General features: G+C 40.9%; 1 protein-coding gene across 14 annotated transcripts; it reads left to right on the top strand.

The window, feature by feature from the left end:
• Positions 1-1246: 1246 nt before the first annotated feature.
• Positions 1247-24551, top strand: MARCHF7 (membrane associated ring-CH-type finger 7). Of its 14 annotated transcripts, XM_071746260.1 has the most exons (12): positions 1247-1395; positions 7173-7329; positions 9543-9701; positions 11599-11770; positions 13579-13746; positions 15786-16571; positions 16662-16893; positions 17160-17329; positions 18508-18617; positions 19953-20066; positions 21814-21862; positions 23635-24551. In XM_071746260.1, exons 2-12 carry the CDS (start codon positions 7183-7185, stop codon positions 23661-23663), a joined length of 2136 nt encoding a protein of 711 aa, XP_071602361.1. In that variant the 5' UTR covers positions 1247-1395; positions 7173-7182; the 3' UTR covers positions 23664-24551. The 14 variants fall into 14 exon arrangements, 9 of the variants coding, with proteins under 9 accessions (XP_071602361.1, XP_071602362.1, XP_071602360.1 ...); XR_011726416.1 differs by having other exon boundaries at positions 15786-16893; positions 19957-20066; positions 23638-23791; XR_011726418.1 differs by having other exon boundaries at positions 15786-16893; positions 19957-20066; positions 23635-23791.
• The last annotated feature ends 3196 nt before the right edge of the window (positions 24552-27747 follow it).

Below are 27747 nucleotides of genomic sequence, written 5' to 3'. Positions count from 1 at the left end.
ATAAAGCAACATGACCTCTTCAGAGCCTGGTTCAGAAAGCACACCAGTATGAGGCCAGGGCAGTGACAGTGAAGACCATAATTTGTTCAGGACTGACAGAGTTTTTGTGGAAGACTAGTTGTAATTTTCAGGATTTGTTAAGGTTGTCTCATGATTTGTTACATTATGCAATATCTTTCCCTCACGTAAAAATGTCTACCGATGTCTGTTACTTTCAAGAGGGCAAAACTGAAGTTGGAATACAATTAAAATGTATTAATTGCCCTTGCTTCGCAGTTGAGGAGGCTTTCTGCAGTATCCCCATCCCATCAAGTCTTTCGGAGGACTGATACTGAATCCAGGCTGTGCATGGCTGTTTGTGAGGTGCAGTGGATTTATTATGTTGGCCTCACCAGTCAGGCCAACCTCTATGCCTGGTAAGCTCATGGAGCAAATACTTCTGAAGGCTTTGTCAAGGCACGCAGATAACAAAGGGGTGATTGGTGACAGCCAACACAGCTTCACTATGCACAAATCCTGCCTAATTTGGTGGCCTTTTATCACAGCCTTGGTGGACAAAGGCAGAGCAGCAGACATCATCTACCAGAACCTGTGCAAAGCATTCCACACTGTCCCGCATGACATGGGGCAACAGTTTAAAACGTGGAGACCTAGGCTAGACATTAGGAAAAAAGTCTTCCCTCTGAGGGTGCTAAGCCCCTGGCCCAGGTTGCCCAGGGAAGTTGCAGGTGCCCCATTCCTGGCAGTGTTGAAGGACAGGCTGGATGCGGCCTTGAGCAACCTGGGCTGTGGGAGGTGTCCCTGTCCCTGCAGGGGTTTGGAACTGGATGGTCTGTGAGGTGCCTTCCAACCCAAACCATTCTATGGTTCTATGACTCTTATGATGTGGCACAGGAAACCCAAAACCTCTGCTTGCAGTGTTAAGGCTGAACGTTGAACTTGAAAGCCGATTCAAACTGTGGCTTTTGGGATATTTCTACACAAAAAGAAAATATTGTCTTTAACATGAAGATTTTCCAGGCCGCCCTCCTTTTGCGGAGCGCCATAATTTTAATCTCTAACAGTTGAGGTGAGCGGTGCTAAAAGCCATCTTGGGTCTCCTGGTAGAACCACTCGCTGCCGACACACTCACCCCCTGAAGGTGACCCCCGGCCAGGCCCGGCGGGATCAGGCGATGAGCCGAGACCGCCCTCCCCCCAGCGCCGCGCCCCGCCCTGCCCCGCTGCTGCCGCTCTGCTCTCGCGAGATCTGGGGGCGGGCGGTGAGGGGAAGTCGCGCAGCCTCCGCGCCGTCGCCATTGTGTGGTGGGGAGAGGCGGCTCTCGCGGGCTGGTTTGGCCCCTCTGGCGGATCCTGCGCTCCTGAATGTCTTCGTCGTGAGGGTTGTGCCGCGAGAGTGAGTACAGACTGCTTACGCTATCGAGGGAGGGGAAGGTGTCCCTGTATGGTCCCGCTTGCGCCTGTGCGCGGGGTCGGGGCCGGGGCCGGGGCCGGGGCCGGCGTTTCCGCGCCAGGGCTGGGGGGAACCATTTTGTCTCGGGACTGGTGCCTGTCTCCTTAGACGGCCGTACGCCTTCGCGCCTTCTCTGTCAGCGGAGCTGCATGACACCCTCTCTGCTCCTTTCCTCTCCTCGCTCTGAGCAGCCTCTCCCCTGCGGGTCGGAGTTGAACGGGCGGCACAGCGCCGGCGGTCCGGGAGCTCCCGGCCGGTGCCTGAGCCTGGGCCATGCTGTCTGGGCCTCTCCCCTCAAGCCTGGAGAAGAGGAGGGACTGTTGCCCGCTTCACCTGGCTCCAGTCTGGGTGAACGGCCCAGCGTCATGGCACCCGCAGCTGCAGTGTAGACGGACGGTTGGGATTTGTAAATATTTTTTTTTGCACGTGGTACTGCTGAGGGGCTGCTGAGTTTTCCTTTAGTCTGTATTGATTGAGTTTGAGAAGGGAGCCTGTACAAAGAAATGGGCAGACTGTGCATTGTGTTTATCATAAAGAAACATGACAGTGATGATATACTGAGGAAGACACGTGATGGCAAGTTGCTCAGGAGAAAGTATTCTGAAAAGTTGTATATCAAACCATACAAAAAACTGTAGACATAAAAGCTCAAGGTGGAAGTGTAACCACAGGGTTTCAGGGTAGAAAACTTGGATGTAGGAGCTAGGAGTGAAGCTTGTGTTTTTGTCTTGCTGAGGGTGCAAGAATGCCTTAAGCTCTTAGTAGAAGCTTTTAAAGACTTTTCTTATTGATAGACATTACTTCCTCAATTTGCAACTTGTTTTTCAGTAAAGGGAGTCAAAGCAAAAGAGAGGAGGAGTGAGAAATTATTATTTGAAATACTTGGCTACTCGTGTTATTTTTAGCATTTGAGGTTGTGCTGCTTTCCTTCAAAGACCTCTTGGATCCTTTATCTCTTGTTACCTCTGCTAGACTTCAATTAGGTCTAGCTGATCTTTTATAATGTAGTTGGAGGGATGACAGCAGGACATTTAAACCATGTACCGAAAATAGACTGTTCAGCTCCACGTTCTTTTACAAGTTGGTCATATTGTTTCCCAGGTACAGCTTCAAATTTGAAATTTGATTTTAGAACTTTCTTTCTTACTAAGTCTTGAGAGGCAACATGTATCCCTTATTCGAGGATTTGTCCGTGAGGTTCTGATTGCTAAGTTGCATAACGTGGCATGACATATGTTGCTTTGATGAGAAGAGTGCTTCTCACTCTTCTGTTCCCTTTCTCATTTCTTTGTTTTTGGGTACCAGCATGAGTCATGTCAAAATGATGGAGACGCAAGAAGTGTGTTTTGCCAGATTAGCATGTTGAAGTTGCTCATTGAAGGACACAGCTGGTGTGGTATTTGAGTAAGTCATTCTTTTCCATTGTGGCAACAACAGGTTTTTAAATCAGTCCAGACTGCAGGACAATTTAGTGTGTTTTGTTTTTTTAATGTGTTTATCAGATAAATCATTTAAATATTTTTCAGCTTCGATACCTTCTATGTAAATTGACTGTTTAGTTGTTAGAGAATTCATTCCACTGTGTTAATTACCACTTGGGATTTGTTGAATCCCTGTGTCGATAAACAAAATGTTTGAGGTTTTAATTTGAGTGTCTTTGTGGTCGTTCAAAAAAATCCTCAAGATGCTGATACTCTGCATGAAAGAGAAGCATTCTCATTATGAAATATCCTATGCAAATACATTATTCCCCTTGTAGACAGATACTGTTGTCTCACATTGTCTTGTGTTCTGCTGTAGCTTAGCAGGTTTACCTTGACCACCTCCTTGTGTTACTACAACCAGTGTAAGTCTTACATGTGTACTGTATGTATTCAAGCCAACTATGAAGAGGATTGCTTCTTTGGCTTCTGAGGTACAGTATTTAAAATGGTTTTCAAAGTGGTCTGGACAAAACCAACCAACCAACCAAAACACCAAAGCAAAACAACCGCAGAAGACTTCTTAGTAGTGCTGATAACTAGTTTTGAGATGCCTAGTATCTGGTTCTGTTGAATATATTCAAGTCATGGCTCCATTGACTTCATTTGGCAGATATACACACGTGTATTAATCTGTGATTCATGTGACATGTCATTCATGTCACTTCATCTTTGTTGAAAAGGAAAGATAAAATCCAGTCTCCTCCAGCAGAACTTTGCCTAGACTGCAAGGCCTTTTTTCAGTACCTTTCCACTTCTGCATCAAACAAGGAAGGATACCTTTTGTCAAGTGCCTATTCTGACACAATTCTGGTTCATCTTTATAGCGCATCTTCCATATTTGCTGGCTTAGGCCAGGAGTATGGTTGTATTAAAGAAATTAATCATAATGTGTATGCATGAACTGACATTAATTTTGCATGTTCTAATATGCTGCCTTTATCAAGTTCTGAGATCTTTTTTATCCACAGTTTCTGCAAGATTTCTTTGCTGACCATGAGCCAGCAATGTGCCCTTGTGGCCAAGAAGGCCAATGTGCATTAGAAAGGGTGTGGTTAGTAGGTCGAGAGAGGTTCTCCTCCCCCTCTATTCTGCATTGGTGAGGCCGCACCTGGAGTATTGTGTCCAGTTCTGGGCCCCTCAGTTCAAGAAGGACAGAGAAGTGCTTGAAAGAGTCCAGCGTAGAGCTACTGAGATGATTAAGGGAGTGGAACATCTCCCTTATGAGGAAAGGCTGAGGGAGCTGGGTCTCTTTAGTTTGGAGAAAAGGAGACTGAGGGGTGACCTCATCAATGTTTTCAAATATGTAAGGGGTGAGTGTCAGGGAGATGGAGTTAGGCTTTTCTCAGTGGTGACCAGTGATAGGACAAGGGGTAATGGGTGTAAATTGGAGCATAGGAGGTTCAAGTTGAATATCAGAAAAAATTTTTTTACTGTAAGGGTGACGGAGCCCTGGAACAGGCTGCCCAGGGGGGTTGTGGAGTCTCCTTCACTGGAGACATTCAAAACCCTCCTGGACACGTTCCTAGGCGATGTACTCTAGGGGGCCCTGCTCTGGCAGGGGGGGTTGGACTAGATGATCTTTCGAGGTCCCTTCCAACCCCTAGGATTCTATGATTCTATGATTCTTTTCTTAGAGGGGAAAAAAAAAATATGATGTACATAGTATCAACCTGACATATTCAGGTTGAAATCACAACGTGTGCTAATTTATAACATGAAGCTGATCACATTGTCCTCTTGGGGTTACTGCTGCAGGGTAAAATTACTCTTGTGCCCTTTTATCTCTGTTTGTAGAAGGAATTTGCTAATCCTAGACTTCATTTCAGATTCTAGAGATCATTGGCTCTGGTGTCCAGTCTTCCACCATATAATTTCCTGTCTGAATCCTCTTATTTTTTTCTGTGGATTATGCATAAACAATTTTATTAGTATTAGATGATCTCTGTTTTGGTCTTGAAGTTCTTCTAACTTCTTTCACTTCTCTCTCCTCCCTCTAGTCATTTTGGACATTAACTGCTACGGAAGGAGCTCCGATTCCTTCTTCTAGAACCTACGAATGCCTTTGTCTGACTTTTAATTGAATTATTTAGTTCATTTGGTTCCACACCTGGAAGCAAAGTGACATAGAGTCAGAATGATCCTTAACAAAAGCAGTAATTCTGGTGCGCTTTGTCAGGCACTGACATCTTCTGCATGCTTGTCCCTTACCTATTGTACTAGTGTAAACCGTAGATAAACAGTGCTTTGGGTGTCAGATCTCATCAAGTTAGCCTGTCCAACATACACCCTAGTTTTTATTAGGTAACATGATTTGCAACTTGAAATTGCAACTTTTTCACTCTCAGTTCAGCTTCGGACAAGCTTGCAGTGCACTTCATGGCAGATCACTCTAAGGCACTAACCATTACTGCAGTGTCTTCTCTAATGTCACAAAAATTAAGAAATAGAATTTTTTTTCCCCCCACAAGTGATCCACTGAAGTAGTGTGTCTTAGATTATTAGATTTGAATTTACTGAATTCCTTGTAAACTTCCATGACTGACAGTGTTCTGGACTTTGGAACACCTCTTAGAGTATTGATATCAATATTGCTGTAGTTACAGCTTTGAAAATTGGGTACAATTGCTCAGTATTTACTGAGAGGTTTAAATGTGATCTTGGAACTTGAATAAATTAATGATTTTAGATTCCCAATCCAAAGCTAGGTAAGTGAGAGTTTCAGGTTCCTGAACTGGTCTTGTTAAGCTGGTGATGTCTCTGGCAAAAGCAAATGGGTTGCTAATGTCTCAAGCATGGTCTAGAAGGTAGTGTGATTCTCTGTAGTATAACCCAGTAGCACTTTGGTACACATATGTAAACATTCACTTTATGCTTTATGTTATGATGTTTTTTCCCAAATTAAAGAAAAAAAAAAAGGTCCTACTTGCAGGATTAAGCACTTGGGCTACTTTGTGTTGTGACCTGTGTTGTAAATCTAGTAACTGAACATGCACCAGGACAGTGGTTAAAAAAACCCTTCCATTAACAAAATTAGTCTGTGCTGTTCAACTATTGGGTCCATGGAGTTCTGTATAAACTATCTTTTACTAGGCAGAAGACATAATGCAGCATGACTTCTGGCTAAGACTGAAAGTCCTGAGGATGTGAACTGAATTTTTGGAACTGCAGCCAGACGTGAGGTACATCAGGACTGATTCAGCAGCTTTTCAGCCTGTTACTGATGAGCATGGCTGATGTGCAGGAAAAAAAAAAAGTCCCAAAAAAAGTCCTTATTCCTGTTCTCAGAAAGGCCAGGATTAAAAGTGGTTAAATAAAACAGATTGTATCACTTCTGCAAATCACCCTGTACCAGGGGCATTGTCATCGACTTTGGAGTTGGTAGTTAAAATGCTACTCTTCCTGTACCATACCACTGATGATACTGCAGTTCTCTTAAATTTTTAATTTAAGAGCTGTCTGTTGTGGTCTGAGTCTGTCTGTGCCATCCTGAGGAGTAGGATCTGGGAATATTACGAACCAGTTAGCTAGCTATCTGGAGTTTTTGAGCACCATTAAGTCAAGGACAGGAATGACTACAAGATCACCACATTTGTGGAAAAGGCAGCAGCATTTATTTTGAAATACATAGAAATACCAAAACAGCAAAAGTGACTCAAAGGTTAACTTATCTGTGAGACAGCATGTATACCTAAATTTTCAAGAGTTGTCTTTCAATAATTTTAAGTATTTCTTCAAGGCAGGCAGACTTTACATGTATTTTTTTTTTTTCCACAGGAGAGTGGAGTTTCGTAGTTTTGACTTGGAAGAATAAGTCAAGAGTGTGTTTTCTGCAAGTGTTGAGATACAGTTTTTTAATAAAAAAATCATATGTGTATTTTGGAAATCTGAGAGGCCTTTCCCTGATTCCTGGTTTGTTTTGTCTTAATACTAGTGCTGCAGAGTTCTTAAGGGAGTCGCACTTGTAGTATAATAGCAAGAATATATTGTAATAAGCTGAGCAGAAGGGGCTGTGTTTCTAGTTTTCTAACATGGAATAGGAGGAAATGTAAAGAAAAGGTTACAAAAACTAGGGAAGAAATCATTTCCCCATCTTGCTGATGCAGGGGCAGATAACAGCCCTCTGTAAAAAGTTTTATATGTGAGTCGTATTTATGATATTCAGAATGGCTTGTGCGTGTTTTGCACATTGGTCCCTGCTTCTAAGAGAAAAAAAAAAATCATTATGTCCTTGCACAGGATACAAAGAATGGAATCAAAACCATCAAGGATTCCTCGAAGAATATCTGTTCAGGCCTCCAGCTCTGCACTAGGATCTAGAACATTGACTGGAAACAGTTTAACCAGTGCATATGGAGCAAGAGAATCTTCACGGACATTAGAATCTGGATACGAGGTAATGCTTTTTGTCTCTTTCTGTAAATTATTAATGCATGTAGTGTGTTTTTCAGCAAGAAACACATACACAAAAAAAGGAAATAAAAGGAAAAGTCCCTACTAGGGCATTGCATTTGTGGAAAAAAAACCAAAAAACCAAAGAGTCTATAATGTAAGGATTTTTTAACCAGGCCAGTGACAGTGTTCTTCAGTTGAACTGGTATTTCCAAGTTTTCCATCTTTACCTGCTTTTGTTTGTATCTTCATCTTTTAAACCTGCTTTTCAATGAGTGAAGGGCTTCCTGATACTCTGGATAGGTTCTGTTGTTAGTCACTGCGGTCCAGCGGGGGTGAATGGGATTTTCTGTTGAGGTAAAATGTAGATTTCATTTGAAATTTGGTGTGTAAAGGGCATTACACTTCACATGTGGATGGTGCAAAAAGTACAGGAATCTGCTGCAGTTCTGAGAGGAGACAGTAGACTGTACTGCAGTACCTAATTTCTTTGCATTTTTTGAAGGTACCAAGAGGACCATTAGGCCTACACCGTGCTGTTTTGCCAGTATGTTTATACATCTAGGCCTTGTGCCCAATAGGACTGGGGTAAAGGCATTTACTATTTCACATTTTATACTAAGCCAATTGCTTTTGTGGGGGATAGGAGCCAGCTGTGAAATAATATAGAAACCTACTGAGATTCTAAAATGTGGGAAAACTTACTGATGCATTATTTTCACGTTTAATTTTGCATTTGAGCATGAACATTTCTTCAGCTTTTTAAATTCTAATACCACTTTTAAGAAATAGTGACAAAGTACTGTAGTTACATTAGTAGTTTGTATAAAGGGGATGGAAAAATAGTCACTTACAAACACTGTAATAAAATGGCTGGGGGTCTGTTCTTTCTATTGATTTTACTAATATCAGTGATTAGAGCAAATTAAATTGCAGTGTCTTTTCTTAATTTTCACCTATTCACTAAATTCACTGAAACTAGGGGTGTTGTTAAAATTAGACAGAATTGTATGTTAAAAAGAATTTCCAATATCACTATTGGAAACTTGCCTCTGTAGTCATGATAAAGATTAGAGTTTCTGACTAGCTTGGAAGAGAAGACATTAAACAGGGATAGTCATTGCCTTGCAGACATAAGACTTCAAATGATCTGAGCACTTTGTTCTGAGGTAAAGCAGCAAACAATGTTTATTCCTAGGACTGTTTTGCCAAACAGTCTTAGTTTATTTTATCTATCAGACTGGATTGGCTATTTTTGTTCTGTGTCTAAAATCCACTGCTAGAACTGTTCATCTTATTTATTAGGACAAAGTGATTTTATACCCAGTTCTGCTTACTATTTTATGGTGGCCTTGAAGACCAGTGATTTATAAGAAACTTAAGGGACACAAAAGGTTCAATTCTGTAGTGAAAAATGGAAATTATTTCTGCTGCTTGCATGGAATGCAGTTGGAATTGGTAATGATTAATGTGCAAACCTTCCCTACAAATAGCATAATAATGGATCTTTAGAAAAGACTGAAGTAAGCAGTGGTAAAATGAAAGTGTTTAAGACTTGGAGAATGTATTTTGTAATTTGCAGTAGTGTGGTGTATTTTTAGTAATAATAATAACTTAATGGCAGTTTACATTTGTTGTCCCTCAATTTTACTAGGACAGATCACGCTCCTTATGTAAAAATAATTATCCGATAGTGGGCTTAAAACATTCTTTGTCTTCTTTCCCCCTCTCTCTATGCACCCACTCTTTCTTATGTTAAAACCGATGACCATGACAAGACAGATGGCTTGCTTTAGTGGCCAAACCCCCCACTTTTATTGTGGCACTTTGGCTGTCACAGAGATTCTTTTTCTGTGTGTGGGTTGTTCTTTTTAAACTTAACACTTGAAAGTGAAGTCCTTAATTCTGCCCTGTTGCTGGAGTATCTAAGTTGGAGTAATGCCTTAAAACCCTTACACTTCAGCTTTTTATTGCCTACAGTCAAATGAAAGGACAGATAAAGGAGATGACAACTGGCTAGAAAGTAATTGAAATTCCTTTTTGCCAGTGGTTCTCCCTTAAGCCTGTTTCATTTCTTCTTGGATATGCCTTGAGGTTTCTCATGAAAGGTTGTGAGCTTTGTTAGTACCTGTACTTCTCCTTGTTTTCAATGTTCAGATCAGATACTGAGTTAATTTTGAGTTACAGGATGCATATGATAAGCATGTTGTTCTTCAGGAATCCAGTGTGTTGAATAGTTCCAGTAGAGACTGGGGAATTGGAGAACGAGACACTCATGAAACTCCTTGGAAGCTTTCAGCGTCCTCTCCAACTCGCTACTCAGGGACACTTGATCATCCACATTCTGGAAGATTTTTGGGAAGCAGAAACAGATTGGTGAGAATCGTTAATGTGTAATACTTAAAGCCAAAAAAAAAAAAAACGTAAACAAAACCACAAAAAAAAAAAACCTCAACACACAGTTTTCTCCCCCAGCAAATGGTTTTTACTTTAGTCTGAAAAGCTGCTACCAAGGGTTCACTGTCAAGTTTCTAGATAAGTAGCTTTTATTAACTCAGGATGTGAAGGGAAGGCAGAGGCAAGAGGATACCAATGGTAAGAAATTATTCAGAGCGTGAAAATAGTGATTTGCTAGTATCCATTTAAAAGGGAGAGGGTGATTAGGGTCTCATCTGTGTTGTAGTCATAGAGGTGGCAAAATTACTTTAGTTTATACTCAGCTTGTTCCATCAGGTATTTCCAGGGGGTCTGTTTTTTGCATGGTACCAGATTGGTGAGTTAACACAAAGTTCATGGGTTTGGAGGCCTACTTTAGAAAACGTAGTTGAGTAGAAGTGGTTCATAGTCTGACTGTGATTGCTTATGTACTGCTTACAGTATACTCTGAAAAAAAAATGAACTGTCACCTGACTGAGATCCAAGGCTCAGGCCTAAACACCTTGCCTTAACTGGGCTTCAGAATGTGCCTTAATAATGCCTAATGTAGTGTGCTTGTGCAGGATAGAGTGACGAAAAAAGCCACTTCTGTTGCAGTAGAAATATTAAGATGGGAAAAGCATAAATCTGAAGTTGCTTGGCAGGAAGATAGTGCACATGTGAAAATTCTGCTTCATGGCAAGCTGAAAGATGTTTTGGTACTTGAGAGTGCTGCACCTTAAACAGGTGTTTGTTTTCTTACTGTAACTTAAAGGTGAAGACACTTGGAGGTAAGTGGAGGGGAGGGAGGAACTAGAGTGGCAGTGCTGGCCTTCAGAGGAAGTCATGGTAGGTGTCTAGGTGGAGTTGAAATGCAGATAGGGTCTGTGGTTGTAAGTGTAACAGATCTAGTTAAGTCTAGTGGTACTTTTTTTTTTTTCTACATCAAGGTTAATTTTTCTCTTAAGTTCTACTGCAAGAGACCATTTACCAAATAACAAATAAAACCAGGTGATTTATGAGGGAGGTTAACCTTGCTTTGTACTCAGTTTGTGGTGTTAGTTTGTGTTTCCCCGTTTGTCTTTTATGATGGGATAAGAGAAACAGTCAGATATATTTTTATTTTTAAAGACTAAAAAAGAAGTGGCATAAGCTTAGTAAAAAAACCACAACAACAAAAAAACCCCAAACAGAACTGTAACATCTACTCTGATTTGGTTATCTGTAAGGATCTTTGTTGTAGATACTTCATGGGAGGGCAATGGCTGAACTGAACTTTTTGATTGAGGTCAAGTTTTTTTTGTCAAAATAATAAATACAAAACTTTTAAAGTGGAAATTGGATGCCTTGGCTGCAGGTAACCAGGCTAACAGCTTTATAGGCTGTCCCATTTTTTTCTATTTTTTTAATACTAGTTTCTGAAAACTTTTATTTCAGTTCTGTACACTGCAAAAATTGTTTTGTAGCCCTTCTTTACTCCAAACTGAGTTTAAATAAAATAAGGAAGCTGATCATTGTGTGCCATTTCTGGACAGCAAAATTCCATTTCCTAGGAGATTTTTTACATGCTTATAGCATATTATAAGTCAGAAATGTCTTTTTCCCTTGTAAGCCTCATCTGTCAATAAAGGGAAAAATGCTGATTGTTATAGAAACTGGCTTTTGTTGGTAGAACTGTCTTGTAAAACTGGGAATGATCAAGAACACAAGCATAAATCCTGCTTTACTTTTAAATAAAAAGGCTTTGCATCTTAAAGTTCTTCCTCACAATTTTGATGACTCTTACATTATGTACACTTCTGTTCAGTGTAAGCATGTCTGAAATAATGTGTCTGCAATTTTAAAAATGTTTTTTCAGTCTACGTCGTCGTCTTCTCATTTTACATCTGGGTGTTATGGTGAGTCTGAGAGAATTCAGGGAGCATATTCAAGACTGCATAGCCAGCAGCGAGACAGTGACTCCAAGAGACCTAAGCTGTCCTGTACCTCTGCCTCCTCTGTGAGAAGTAACAGCTTGACTCCCTTTTCAGGTGAGATGTTGCTTACTAGAGCTGAGTTGCCTGAACATCGTCTGAGTAGTAAGATCAAGTTTTTAAAGACTTGCTTTGAAATGCTATGCTTTTATTATTATTAAATATTAAAACCTGTGCCTACCGGAAGAGTATGTTCATACTCATAGCAGTGCCTAGTGTACAGAGAATGCTGATAACATGGCTTCTTGAAAATCCAGTTGTACTCTTGTAATTTCAAAATTATTACCTGTACCTATTCTGTTAGCAGTAAAGCTGAACTTCATGGCTCTAGTATGTCTTAATTGGTTAATATTTCAAGGAAGGAATGAGTGGAGCTGCTGTTACTTCATGAGTCAAATTGTGCACAAACCTACGCGTACCAGGAACAGCAGAAAGAAAATCTACTTTAGCTCTGTGTTTCAAGAAGCATACTGTCATGGCTGGTTAGAGTATTGTTGTTAGGGGTGAGGGAAGAAATAGGTTTTTATAGCAGGGCCTAAACTCACTTTATAAAATCACAGAACAGTAGAATGGTTTGGGTCAGAGGGGACCTTAAATGTCACTTACTTCCAACCCATCTGCCTTGGGCAGGGACACCTCTCACCAGCCCAGGTTGCTCCAAGCCCCATCCAGCCTGGCCTGAGACACTGCCACAGCTCCTCTGGGCAGCCTGGACCAGGGACTCACCACACTGACAGCAAAGAATTTGTTCCTAACAGGCCAGGGAAGAATAAGCATTCTGTACTAGGATCACTTTCAGGACAAAAAGAGATTTTCATTAAAGCACAAATAAATATGTGATACTTGGATAGATATAAGGTAAGCAATATGCTAAGTCTAAAGGTCAGGAAATAATGATCAAAGCCCTATATAGAACTTATTTCTACAATATTTTGAAACAGACAGCTCTGTTCAGATTACCCTTAGGAATATGGATCAGTGTTCTTTTTCTGTATCCTTATCATACACCATCCAAATAAAAGGTGTTAAATTCTTGCTCAAAACCCCAGTATTCCTCATGCTTTCTTACTGTGTTAATAAAATTACCACCATTAACATTTCTCATTATGTTGTAGAAATATCTGTCTTTCAATTTCTAGGTTGGTTGCTCATCACACTGCTGACCAATGAATGCTTAAATATGAATTTATAAGTTAGCAGTATGACAAAATCAAGGTGGATTTTTCAGAGCCACTGAAGAACACTTTTTGGAACAAGAGTTTTGTTCACAGACAAAGTATGTACAGTTCCCTATTTAGTTGTTGGAGCTGTTAGCAAAAAACAAGATCCCTTTTTAAACTGAAGTGTTTTACTGTGCAGTATGAGCAAGAGAAGTATTAGTCATTGATCTTAAAGATATGTTTAAGCTGCATTTAAGTTTCAGCTGTGTTTCTGGTAAATTAATTATAGGAGCCTTTAAGAAGCATCATTAGAATGGCAGTGTTTACTAAGTCTCAAAGTGCTGTTTAGCCACATTGTGAAGCCTTTTTAATAATTAGCTACCATTAGAAAGCAAGATGGTATTTCTCTTCCTCCTCCTGTCTTGTATGAGTGTTACTGAGTCTGATTCTTCAGGAAAGTAATATTACTTCTTTTCTGGGTTAGCTTTCAGAACTTAACTCCCTGCAAGATTAAATAAGTGCCAGGATCAGCAGAGTGCTGCTTATCTTTGGCTTTATGTTGGCAGCTGGCCATTTGATTGGCTTATTAGTATTGTTAGACTCAACCTTGATATGGTATAACTAAAATGCATGCATAAGTACCAGCTTTAATGGCTTTTAAAACTACTACAATACCAGGGGAATTATTTACATTTTTCTTCATAGACTCTTCTTGGAGGTACAGTAGGATTCCTAGATCTTCATCAGTGATGCTTGGCTCCCTTGGAACTGAGCTGATGAGAGAGCGAAGAGAGTTAGAAAGAAGAACAGATCTGTCTGTTAATAACCTGGTGGATCACAGCTACAGAAATAGTGACTTTTCATCTTCAGCACGTATGTATTGTACAACTGAAAGCTTGTAAACTCATAGGTTGTGTGCCTGTTGGTTTCTCCACATGTTCTTTTAATATTTTCTTCAAAGCACAAAGCCAAAAGATCTATTAATTTTACGGTATTCTTTTAAATGAAGTTGGCTGGCCATTTCCCATGTGTTGGCTAAACTATCAAAGGATGTATGCATGGTCTAGCTTGTAGATACAGTCATAAAATGGTGTCAGTGTTTGCCACTTACTGTGAACAGTCAGTGAGCCTGTTTTCTTCTCAATCCTAGTTCTTAACATGATTTCTCTCAGTAGTGCCACTGTTGAGTGCTAAAAAATTAACTCCTAACTGTGTTCCCCGCTGTGTGATTAAAACCATATGGCAGCTGCTTGGCAGCTGTGAAGATGTTTGTTTAGTTACACTGGGTAAAGCTCAGTTTCCATAATAAATAGTGACTGTAATGCAGGATCCATCAAGAAAAAAAACCACCAAAAACCCCACCAAGCCCTCAAAACCAAGACCAAACAACAAGACCCCACCAAAACTACAAATATGAAAGGTTTCAATTCCAGAATACCTAGAGAAAGCTTCTGTCTCCTACCTTGATCTCTTTAATATGTGTTAAGTTGTTAAAATATTGAAAAAGTTTCCCTTATGAGGGGAGAGGGCTTCAGCTGCTTCCTTTTTTCCGCCACCCTCAAATCTAGTCATTTGAGGAAGGAGACTAACTGATATTATCCTCCTCGGGTGCTTGTAATATTAACTGCAGTTCAGCTGCAGTAGAATTCTTCTCAGTGTGTTGAGGTACTTACACAGTATATACAGAAAATATGCTTCTGAGAGTCAAAGAATGTTTTGGGTTGGAAAGGGCCTTTAAAGGTCATCTCGTCCAACCCTCTGCAGTGAGCAGGGAAATGTGCAACTAGATCAGGTTGCTCAGAGCCCAGTACAACCTGACTGGAATGTTCAGGGATGAGGCATCTACCATTTCTCCAGGCAACTTGTTCTAGTGCTTCACTGCCCTCATTGTGAAAAATTTCTTCCTCATACTGTGTCTGAATCTCCACTCTTTTAGTTTAAAATTTGCCCTGTTGCTACACGCTCTGTTAAAGTCTGTCCCTGTCCCCATCTTTTTTATAAGCCCTCTAACTTTTGAAAGGCCACTGTGAGGTGTTTGTGGATCTACTCCTTTCTAAGCAGCCTTTCCTCATACAAGAGGTGTTCCAGCCCTTGTATGATTTTCGTGTCCTTTCTCTGGACCTACTCTTAACAGGTCCCTGTCTGTCTTGTACTGAGGACTCCAGAGCTGGATGCTGTGCACCAGGTGGGGTCTTACCATAGCAGAGGAGAAGGGCAGAATTGCTTCTGGGGTTCTGCAGACCACTGGGAAGCATTGGGTGATCAAACATGCACTTAAAAAGCAGGGGAGGACACAAACATGTAATGATCTAATTGACTATAGGTAATAAAAGTAATTGGGAGAACAGGTGATGTTACTAGTGTTTCTTTAAATTGTCTTTACTTCTGAGGTCCTACCTTAAGCCATTATATAGCTTTATCCATGCATTTGGTTTTGGTGCTGTGATGTCTGCTACATAGCTGAAATCTGGATTAACCTGTCTTTCTCTGCCTACTGGCAGAATGGACCTTTAAATTATGAACAGTACTGTATGTAGTTTGCTTTTTTTTCTTGAGGTGCTGTTCTTATGTGACTTTTCACACATGGTCCAAAATTTCATATTTGCATTTAAGGAAGCAAGTGATACCTTGATAATCTGAAGATTTTGGTGTGTTAGGTTCCAAAAGGATAAACTAGACTGAAACCAGTCTAGGTTTCAGTGTAACTTCATAGTTCTGTTAGCAAAATTTAGATTAATATTGCTCCAGAATCTATTTCTCTGCCAGTCTATGTCTGTACCAAATTTGAAATGATTTTCAGTAAGGGTGACAAAATCCTGAACTTCTGCATGTACACATGAGATTTATCCATCTGAAATGTACTAATTAGAGCATATTTTGTCATAGTATTTTCCTCTGCTTTTCTGCAACAGATCTTCAAGACAGGCCTGCCTCTTCGTATGCAGAGGGAGCAAGACCAAAAGAGAACTCACTAAGCACTTTGAGGCTGAATGCATCTGTGAACCGCCAGTTGCCTTCTGACCATCAGCCAACTTTTTTCAGCAGAGACTCTAACATGAGCTCTTCGAGATGCAGCTATCCTTCAAGACAAAGGAGAAATGAATTGGAATCTCCCCAGAGGAGTGTGCAGCCAGCATGTTCTCTTATTAGGGATGAAACTCCTTCCTCTAGTAGTTCTGAAAGAGTTTTTTCTTCTCAAAGGTCACTGAATGAGCCTGCAGCTGACAGTGAGGGGAGGCGTACAACTAGACAGCTGCTGTCTCGCTTAGCCTCTAGTATGTCTTCTACGTTTTTCTCTCGAAGATCTAGCCAAGACTCATTGCATACAAGAACATTAGGCTCTGAAGAGTCAATAGTGGTCCCAAGAGTTCAAGCTTCTCTGTCGAGCGGTAATGGAGCTGCAACTCCAGCAGTTCCAGGACTTCAGACATCTGAAGCTTCTCAGGGATTTAGTTTTCTTAGAAGAAGATGGGGTTTATCAGGAGTTTCACACAATCATAACTCTGAATCAGATGGAGAAAATTACAGACCAGACTCTGAAAGTAGGAGCACAGGATCCTGGTTATCATCATCTTTGAGGAACAGATGCACACCACTATTTTCCAGAAGAAGAAGAGAAGGAAGAGATGAATCTGCAAGGATCTCTACCTCTGATACAACTGCTAGATCACAACATGTCTTCAGAAGAAGAGAGTCAGGTGAGGAGACATCTCTTGAAGCATCAGATAGCCCTTGTCGGGCTTCTGTTAGCAGACCACCAACATCTGCAGTATCTGGTATTCCTACAGCTACTGCCTCCCCATCAGATTCAGCCCACAGTAGGAGAAGTTCTGGAATTCTGCCTGGTTCTCTCTTTCGCTTTGCAGTGCCTCCAACATTAGGAAGCAGTATGTCTGACAATCTTATGATAACTGTAGATATTATTCCCTCTGGCTGGAGTCAATCTGATGGACAAGAAAGTGGCAAGTCTAGAATACCACCTTCAAGAGATCCAGAAAGACTGCAGAAAATTAAAGAGAGGTAATTTAGTATTTTCTTTTGAGATAATGTGCCAGACATAACACGTGGGGGCCTGGGGGTTTTCTGTAGCCGTGATGTTAAAAGGAGGCTTTCCTTCAGAGAAGGTGGCAAGTCAGTTCTCCGTCATCTGTATTCTCACTTTTATCTTCAGAGAAATATGTTTTAATCCTCATAGGACTGAGGACAATTTGATGAATGGAATTGTCTTTATAAAAACTCTTACATGAAGTGTGTCACAGCTTTTGCTGATATTCCTTCTTATTCAGCCTGCTTTTAGAAGATTCCGAAGATGAAGAGGGTGACTTATGCAGAATCTGTCAGATGTCCTCTGCAAGTTCAGACAACCTTTTAATAGAGCCGTGCAAATGCACTGGAAGTCTGCAGTATGTTCACCAGGAGTGCATGAAAAAATGGTTGCAGTCCAAGATTAATTCAGGTAAAGCAGATTTGAGATTGAGGGAGACTTTGAGTTACATTGGTAGGCTGATCAGAAGGATTACTCTTCTGATATTAAGTTATTTATTTGAAAAACAAGCGTCTGGGGACAAAAGACAGTGTTGCACTTCTAGGCTGTTCGTGTATCTCTGCAGCTTTTCATGTGAGTAGCTCTAAGAAGTGTACTTGTCATTCAGAGAATTAGATTTTTGGAATTGTTTACTCAGATACTAGACAAAATACAACATTGCAGAAGTGTAGCTTGAGAGCTACTCTGCCACTTGAGGTGAGTTTGTTCCCCACCCTTCCTCGTGTATCTGGTTCTAGTTTTTAAGACTCTTGAGTGGTAGGAAATAAAAAATGTTTTTCTTTTGTAACTATACTTACAAATATGTAAAACCATAAGATACTAGGTCCTGTTCAGGGCAGTTGAAACACTTCAGAAATTGCACACTGTACAAATGTTTTTGTGACAAATGTTTTTTGTGACTGGGATAACCAGTTTATAAGTTATCTGTAGAATTTTTTAAGCCTCAAAGGTGGCTTGGTAGAAGACATGGTGTTATTGGAATACTCTTTACCAAAGGAAGATTCTAGCATCTGTTTACTTCGCTTACTCAGTATCAGATGATCCACATCAGAATAGGGATGTACTAGAAGCCTCAGCCTGTGGGAAAAATAAATTGAAGTATTAAACTATACAAGACATAAGTCCACCATGAAATTGCTTTGTTCTTATGGAGCAGCTTCTTTTAAATGTTTAAGACAAAATATTACTATTACGATAACTTTAAGCTATTCCAGTGTATTTATTATACGATTATCTGATTCTATAGTTAGTTTTGTGTATACTTTTGTGTATGCTTTGTGTATACAGTGTACACTGTAAAATTTAAACATGCAATTATTTTATGCCAGACTTTGCATAAGAGGTATATGGTGTTCAGAATGACTGTGAGGCAAAATACCTGTAGATGGATAGAGAAGAAATATTCTGAAGCGTTTAAATTCTGACAGTAGCAGATAGTCACTACATTAGTATTAGGAGCTTTTGTTTCTTCTACCCTGGCTCTGCAAAAATAAAGTTAAGAATTACAGTTCTTAATGCTTGTATAGTTACATCCTAGGTACATGTTGTTGCAGCCTGACACTGACTTTCCCCCTGCCCCTCTCCACCAGGTTCTTCTTTGGAAGCAGTAACAACTTGTGAACTGTGCAAGGAGAAGTTGAATCTGAATCTGGAAGACTTTGACATTCATGAACTGTATAGGGCACATGCAAATGAACAAGTTAGTATTTTTGGCTAATTTGGTAAGTGTTGGTTTAGTGCTAGGAGGGTGTTCTCCTTTAGAGAAGGAAAATGCATCTTTTCAGAAGGACTGTTGTGCACATAAAGTGATGTCAGCATGGAACAGATTTTTCTCCTCAGTATCCAGACAAATTCTCTTTCTGCTTTGCTTCCTATTGCTGAGCTTTCAGTAAGTGTAATACATCTCATCCTCGGTTGCAGATCTGTTATCCAACTTTGTGGTCCAGTGTCTTGCCACATAGGTGCTGCAGGTGCTTAGTATGATTAGATTCAATTTCTCATTAAGTCATGCTTTGTCTTTGCTTGTGGCTGTTTTTAACATAGTTGAGCAGTTATTTTAAACATACCATTAAAAACTTCTTTTAATTTTTGGCTAGAAAATTAACCTCTCTAACAGCTTCCTCTTCTGCTCCTCCAAGTCCTTTCCTAATATAAAAATAATTGAAGGCCCATTAGCATTACTCGTGTTGTATAAAATACATTATCTTAAAACTACTGGATTGTGTAACAAAAAGCTGGTGTTATTTTAATGAACTTGATTCATAGGATTTTCCTTATTCTCTGGGTTGTATCCTGTGATTATAGAAAGACTCATAGAATTTGCCTACCTCAGAAGCTGAAAGAACATGCACAGTGACACCAGCTTTGGGGCCAAACGTCAACCTTTTATTTTCTTATTATTTAGAGTAAGCTTTTATTCTAGTGCTTTAGTTCCTGTCAGTTGTGCTAGACCCTGAAAAGTCTTGAGAGTACCATCATCTTGTATTTTAGCACTACTGATTGCTGGTTACTGTTTCTGTACTTTGGTGCAAGTAAGAGCTTTGAAACTTTTTCTTAAATTGACTCTAAGTTCAGGAGTAGCATTTGGAAACTTTATCTTAAAAAAGGAAGATAATTCCTCAAAATACTTAAAACATTGTAAGAAGTTGTTAAAGTATTTCCCTTTGTTTTATTATCTGTAAAGCATTGAGACCACTGAAAAGAAACTGGCAAAGTTTTTTATTTTTATTTCCCGGAACGGTGTAAGACACTTGGTTTTTCAGATTCCTTCCTGTGAACTAATCATGCTCACTGATTTTTTTTTTTATTTATTTATTTTATTTTTTGTAGAACTTTTTCTATTTGTCTTCAAGGATAACATGTTAGATCTGGGGTGGGTGGGAAGATCTGGAAGTATGAATAGTTTTTCAGTACTTAAAATTGTTTAGTGTTACATAGAATGTTTTTAGTAAAATTTAATTCTTGTTCTACTTCTTGAGTTGTATATGCAGACATATCACTGACCTTCTGAATGTTTCTCTTGATCTCTTATAAGGCAGACTATGAATTTATCAGCTCTGGTCTCTACCTTGTAGTGTTGTTACACTTATGTGAGCAGCGCTTTTCTGATATGTTGGGAACTGCAAGTGAGGCCAGCACACGTGTCAGAGTGAGTATACAGTTGTTTTTTGGCACAAATTGCTTGTACAGACTATTTGCAACTAGACTGTTAACTTCAGCAACCTAGGTGCTACATAGGCAAGAAGCATGCTTATATAACAAATTTAGGTCTAAAATAGCATGGGTTTGGCAATGCAGTAACACCCCATTTAGTGTGAAACAGGGTGTTGCTTTATTGCAGTTACTGTGTTGCAAAATAATTTTTGTCAAAATTGTTGGTAATTCATTGTTTTGCATGTGAGTTCTTGTGAATTTATGCAAAACGGGAAGGTGAGCATCCTTTTTTACAAAACATGCAGTTAGGAATGTTGGACTGTTTCACTTGATGAATTTTTCTCATGATGCCTGCCTAGTCTACATTGCAGAGGTCTAGACCTTGCAGTGTTTGTCTGCTGTTTCTCACCCTGATACATACTGCATCCTGAAACTGACTAGCTACTACTAGTATGGTTTTCTGGCATTAGTCAAAGCTCTTGTTAGTTGTATTTGACTGGATCCTTGTAATTTAAGTAGTGTGGCTTAGAAATGCAGTAAGCACACGTTACACCAATAAGAGATCATCACACAGAGTTACTCCTGCACAGTGATTAATTCAGAAATGCTGTATGGTTGATTTGACACTAGAGGATGAATCGGTGCTCTATGAAAACTGAACTTCTGAAAAGATGTGGGGGGGTTTAATTACACATAAAGAATTGAGAATATCAAGCTTGTTCAGTGCTTACTGGAATATTTACTAGCCAGTACTAGGCCTTTGGGGTAGAGGCATGACTGTGGTCTATTCTCTTACTATGTTAGAGCAGTGATTCTCTGCTCTGTACACAGAATGTCAAGCTTGTAGTCTATGATCCACAAACAAAATGTCCAGTTTTTGCTGCTAAAATTGGAGATACATAAAAAATATTTACAGGCATTGCAGAAATAAGACATTTTTACAGACTTTTCTTCAGAGGCAGCATTGAAGTGCAGTGTGTGATGCTGCATTTTAAACCAGCCAGAGCGCCAGTGCATGTTGGATACTGAGTATACAGCTGAGCTACGGAAACTGTAGCATTATATTCTTATTTCTTTTTATTTGCTGTGTCTCAGCATCTGGACTATCACTGGAACAGTGGTGTAGATGCTGACTGACAGGAAAAAACCAATTGGCTGAGACTTTGAAAGTTGCCTAAGGAATTTGTATTCTTGGGGATTGTTGCTTTGGGTTTTGATAGCCTATACTTCTAACCTAACCACCGTTGTCCAACTGTAATCCTGCTCTTCAACTTTTTATTTACAGTTAAACTCTTTAAGTGTATTTATGCATTTTTCATTAACCTCAGTCAGAGGGCTCTGCTTTGCCACATTAATAGTGAAGTGTATCCAGCTAATGCAGTCCTTACAGATGTTTTTATTATTATGTAGGAACAGTTTAATGAAAACTGGCACTTGATTATGTGTGCTACTTTCAAAATTGATGTTTTACAGACTGTAGAACATGAAAATGATTCTACTAACTGCTATTAGAAACATTTGCCATAGGGTGAAAGCTTAAATAACCATTTGAAGTCTAATGTGTGGGGATTTAAATTAAAATTAAATTGATTTTTTTTAAGTTGGGGAAATGGGTTAGGATAAACAACTTCTGGGATGAAGCTTTGGGATATAAAAAGTGAAGAAAACTTTGCTAACTTGTTGCAAATTTCTGCAGATAACTTTGCAACTTTTAAACTACTTTCTTTCTGCCTTGTTTCTAGTTTATTAACCTTGCAAGAACTCTTCAGGCACATATGGAAGATATTGAAAGTAGGTGCTTCCCCTCTTCCCCTCCCCTCCCATTAGGTCAACTCAAAAGTTAAATGAGTACAATCCTCCTTGCCAAGATTCATAATACCAAACCTAATTGCTGAAAACTTGACTTTATCCAGCAGTGCTTTTTCCATTATCAGTAGAATTATTCTGAGAGAGAACTGTTTTTAATCGTCCATGATGAATTTCCCAACAGGCGTAGAGTTGTTTGGACCATGGAAATATTTTCTACAAGTGATAATAAGATTCCTCATTAATTACAGCTTGGTTATTGCAGTTCTGGTAGTATGTATGGAATTGGTGCTGACCTTGAGGTGGTAGCATTTTAGATGAGAGGCCTGGTAGAAAAGAAACGCTTGAAGTTGAATTTCATTGCTCTTAAATGACTGTACTTTTCTTGCCATTTTCTCTTCTGTATTTTGATTGAATGGTTGTCTACACTCCTTGTGTAGACTTCAAGACTCCTTGTGAACTTCAAGAATGAAATTTAACAGCTGTCACTTTTGGCTAAGAACTAGCCTACTTCTTACCTAATGGCTTCTTTAGTGTGCTTAAATTAAAAACTATATGCTAACTTCTGGTAAATGTATGCTGAATCTAAGTATTGTTTCTGGATATAATGAATAGGCCATAAAAGGGTAATGGATCTACCTTTTTTCCCTAGCGTGCCTGTGAATCTCTGCTAACATTCAAAGTTTGTATAAGAATTTTCACTGTATAGAATGCATGCGTTTGTAGCACAATAAGGAATGGTGTGTGTCTGTGTGTGTAAGTTCTAGTAAGGAGCAATGATTATTTCTGCATTTAGAGCATGCGGTGGTGGACCGGAGTCAGGTTTTCTTCTGAAGTTCCATGCATCCTGTTTAAAACAAAAAAGAATCTTCATGAGTGCTATTGTACACAGTAATTTGATGTGCATTTAATTCATTCTTTATCTAACATGCAGATGAGGGATGCTGAATTCTAAGTTTATTATTGATGCTACTGTAGTTGCATTTCTAAGAACTGCAGAAGTGGGGAAACAGACCTCTCTGTGTTCAGAGGTGGAACAAGTTACTCGAGTGTAATGACTTCTTGGACTGCAGAGTTTGCTTGAGGGCACGGAAAAAATTTCTTAGTCAAGATAATGCTTTACAAACGTATTGCAGGTGTGTGTATTGACTCTTAAATCATAGTTGATGAGTGCAAGTTTGTCTTTGAATTTACCTTGCAACACAAAATGCTATACATATGTGTGGTTTATATTAATTTTGTATATTCTGAAAGAGTGGGGGTTGATAGAGGAGCTGATATCAATTAGGCCTGACTTAATTGCATTCAGCAAAATGCACTGTTTTTTCTTTGGTCTTTCTGTCTGTTTAGACTGCAGAACTTTTCCAGATACTTTAGTATCCAAATGGTTAACTTTTTGAGTAATTTCCCTTTTGTTGGGTGCTGCTGTCATGGGTTGAATATATTCTCCTCTGACTACTGTTGGAACTATCCACTGTAAAAACTACATGAAAGTTGAATCTCTGGCATAATTAATTTTTCTTCCTTTTATTTTGAGGAAGAACAGCAGGAGGACACTGGAGTTTCAATTTGAAAAGAATTTATTTTTCAGACACAAGATGCATTTCAGAATTAAGCTATGTAATTACATGAGGTTTGGGCGGGTATTAGAGTCTGCTCTTCAGTATAAAATTAGCTTAATTTCCACTACTCATTGTGAAGTGCTTTAATTTTACAGTCCCTTGTCAAGGTTTATGATTTATACTGTGTTGTTCCAGCAGCTTCTGAGGATGATTCTGAAGACTGATGCTGCTGAAGAACTTTCATGCTGCAAGAAGCAAGTGGAATTGCTGCAGAAATGCTGATCTGGCAAGGATGTCATCAACATGCTTTTTTTTCCCTTTTTTCCCCTCAGTAAAAGCGCATTGAATATTACTGTAACTTTTGAAGCATTGTTGAATTCAAAATCAGCTGCTGCACAGTGGAACTCAGTGAAATTGAGAACTACCCAGCATGTGTGAGGATTTGATATGCATAAAGCAACTTTCCTTTTTAAAATGATGAGGATGATGTGTTTTGTTTTGGAAGATGCCAGATTTTGAACATTCAAGGAAGCTGTATTTCCCTTTATATTTCCTTCTTACTGTAGTCAGATTTCTGATTTTGTCTTTTGAGTTTTGCTCTTCTACTGGCACTAAATGGTTAAAGTGGGTTTCAGGGTGAGGGTGGGAAGGGAGGGTGGGGATGTCCATGTACTTAAATAGGTTTTTTTGGGGGGTTTTTAAATGCCTCAGTTGCCACATCATACAACAACTGATTGCTTCCAGTGTTAGTAAATGAACAGGGGGTTGAACAAGATACCGTAGAGGTTATTTGGGTTTTCATTTATTTGAAGATTATTTTACTCAAAAAGCAATAAGAACTTGCAGTGGTCTTCTAATATCTAGAGTTAGTGGTGGCTTTTTTATGTACCAATTTGGAAATTGGAGATTATATTTGATATTATTATGTGGAATATTGCAGGTATAAACTTGCCTTTCAGCATTCCTGGCAGATACACAACTTGATAAAGATCTAAGGGTGTTCCGTTTAATCAGACTTTTTTAGATCACTCCTTCACTGTTCAAAGCACTGGTTATCAATGTGTTTTCTAGTGTTGTCACTTCTTTATAAATAAAGACAATAGAGGTATGCATCTCCACTGGTATTGTCCATTTTATTTAGACATGGATATCTACCAGAACTTAACACTTGAAAACTTAAAGAGCTGTAGTCTGTGGCATATCTTGACTAATCTTTGTAAATTCTTATGCAGATATTTAAGAGTATTTCTGACCATTTTGGATTTAAGTGCTTTATATGAATGGTGGTACAATAAATTGTGATAAATGTAATGAAATTGTATTTGCTATAAATATTTGTTAGCTTTTTAAATTACAACAGTAATAATGCATCTGCAATGAGTGCAGTATGTTGAAATACTTCAGTTTATTGTTACAGGATGTAAAACTAACTTGTGGAAGAGAGGGCATGCCTTAACAACTGAAACACACTGGCATGATTGAGAGTTCACTAGTGTTACATGGGGCAGCCTGTTGTCTGCAAGACTAAAAAAAAAAAAAAAAAAAAAAAAAGAAAAAAACAAACAAACAAAACAGCAAAAAAAGAATGCTAAGGAAATAGCACATTTCTATGCTCATGCTGGTAACCTTAGACATTGGATATTTGGTACCAACACACGTAAGTGTGTCATTGCAGCAATTAGTTGAAATACAGCTGTGCAACATTAATTTAAAAAGTGAAGGTTAAGGCCTATGTGAAAATGATTACAACTAATTTCTGAAGAAAGTTGATTCAGATTTATAATAAGTTGTGTTTAATCCTTGCAGAGTTAGTTGGTATATCCTAATAAAACATCATACGGAGAAGCAGACAGTATTTCATGTGCACTCAGTACATTTAGTTATAAGTGTGAGCTCTGATAGCCTAATCAATGGCTGACTTTTTTATTTTTTTCCTGTAGCTGCATTTTGTGTACAAATTCGGAGCAAGTGAATTTTCACTGGGTTGTCCTTTCTGCCTTGGTAAGCTCCAGTGTGAATGAAGGAGTGACAGGTGAATGCTGGGGTGGAACCAGTGAGTAGCGGAAGGTTTGAGTGGACGAGAGAGGAGAATGCTGCCGGTCTCAGCTGCCTGCCCTGGGCACTCCAGACACTCCCGCTGTCGTATGGCCGAGGCTGGCAGCAGGCAGGAGTTGTAGTCCACGTACCTGTGCTGTGAGATACCCATCTGTGCAAGCTCTGGTGGGTCCACACGAGAGGGATTGTGTCAGCACCGAGCATTTGTGTGTTCATAGAAGTTTCCGTGCAAGCGTGTGTTTGTCTTGTCTGCGGGTGCTGCTGTCCTGTGCCTGCATCACGTTCTCTCCCGGGCTGGGCGTGGTTCCCGGTTCTCGCTATTTTCGCTGTACTTGATGAGCAGAGCCGAGCGCAGATATCCCTAGGGAGGGAAGCTCCAGGACTGCAGAGCAGCGCGCTGAGGGGGATAAGCTGCAACGGTGAGTGCTGCATCATCTCGTCCTGGGCCAAATTAAAAGCTGTGATGCTGACAGCACCCAGAGAAGCTCGGAGATCCTGTGCTCCCCACAGACCGGACAACTCGACACTCACCGCTGCGCCTGGGTTGGGAGCGCATGCGCAGTGATAAGTGCGACGGGGGAAGACGGAAATGCCCCCGTCAGTCAGCCGACCGCTTGCTCTATAGCATGTCAGTCCTCCAGCCCTGCTGCAGCTTCCCTGCCCGTGGTTCCACCTCGGCAGCGTTTGTGTCTTTGCCCCGAGCTCCTCGAACTTTGTCCCTTTGCCCCAGCCCGTTGCCCCCGCCCCGCCGGTGCTCTCTGTGCGCTGTGAGCCGTTCCTGCGCCTGATAGATGAGCGGGTGGCCACCTGCAGCGCAGTGCCACTGAGTCTGATGTCTAGAGAAGAAAAAAAAAAAGGATGCGGCCGCGCGTTTTAATTTTATTTTCCTGTTTACTTTTTTTAGCGGGTCTCCGTGCGCTATCCGGTGGCGAAAAATCGATGCTGAGGCTCCGCCAAAGTGCTGACATTCAGGTTTAACGCATGCGCACTAACGCCAGGCGAAGCCCCACCGGCGGAGCAGCGCTCGGCGGCCGCGGAGGCGCGCGTCCCTTACCGCTCTGTGGCTCCTGGATCCATAAGGCTGTAACTCCCGTGTACTAAATCCGGAATAACAGGACGTGCCAGTGCGCTTGCGCATACAGTGAGCTACGATTTTTCGCCAGATGCCAGCAGCACTCATGGCGGTAATAAATACAGATAATGAAAAGCAGCGCTGCGCCGCGATCTGCGTGGGTACAAAAAGGAGAAGGGCGGAGAAGTTGAGAAGTGAACCGGAGATTGGAGATGTATAAGTAGACAAGCTAATATGTGTGTATCTCGGCAGTGTTAGAGCAATTTCCTGCCCCCAACCACCCCTCTCCCACGTTCGAGGCGCCCGTCTTTCCCGGACGTCCGCGTGCTCCATTCACCCCGCGCCGCCCGGTGGCGAAAAGTTGGCACTGCGGCTCGGGGCTGCAGTGCTGGCATTCCAGGTTTGCGCATGCGCAGCAGCGCCAGACGAAGTCACCCATCCGGCATACGGGGAAGTCGGGCAACGGTGATACGGCGGTGCTTCCGGAGTCGCGGGGGCGCCGCGCGGTTCAATGTCGCCCGGTACGGAGCCGCCTCTGCCTTCCTTAGCGGAGCCGCCGGGCGGAGCGCGGAACCGCAGCCCGGCCGGCGGGCTGGGGTCGCTCCGCCGCGGCTCCCGCTTCCGGGGCGAGGAGGAGGGCAGAAGCGGCGGGGACGCTGAGTGGGGCCTTTCCGCTCCGGCCCCGAGCGCTGTCTCGGGGCCCGCAGGGAGTTCCGGGGTTGGGGGGGAGCAGTCCCGTCCTATCGCCGGCTCCTGCTCGCTGGTTCCTCCAGGGCGAGCAACTTGCTGCGCGGAGCTTGGAGGGGTGGGGGGAGGTTCTGTAATCCTGTACTTGCAAGAACTGCACATAGATGTATATCTGATGCCTGGGGTTGCAATGCTAGAGAATCATCTCAATAAATACTATGGTGTTCAAAGAAGGCGAGTCCCGAGTAGCACCCGGCGAGTTACTGACCTTTGCTCCTCAGCCTTGCTAACCTTCCCGTGCTCTCAGCGGCAGGTTTACCAGGTTCACCCACGCTGGTCTGGAGGCCAAGTTCCCAGGGGATTTTACGAAGAGTGGAAACGCTGGAACCCCGAGTATCTCAGCCCCGCTCCCTGTTTGGGAACCCCAGCACCTCTGCTGCCTTCTCTGCGCAAAGGTCCCCCGCTTCTTTCGAAAACTACGACTCCAGGCACGC

The sequence above is a fragment of the Heliangelus exortis genome, chromosome 6, assembly GCF_036169615.1.
Source record: "Heliangelus exortis chromosome 6, bHelExo1.hap1, whole genome shotgun sequence".
Taxonomy (NCBI): Eukaryota; Metazoa; Chordata; class Aves; order Apodiformes; family Trochilidae; genus Heliangelus; species Heliangelus exortis.
This window is presented reverse-complemented; position numbering and strand designations above follow the sequence as displayed.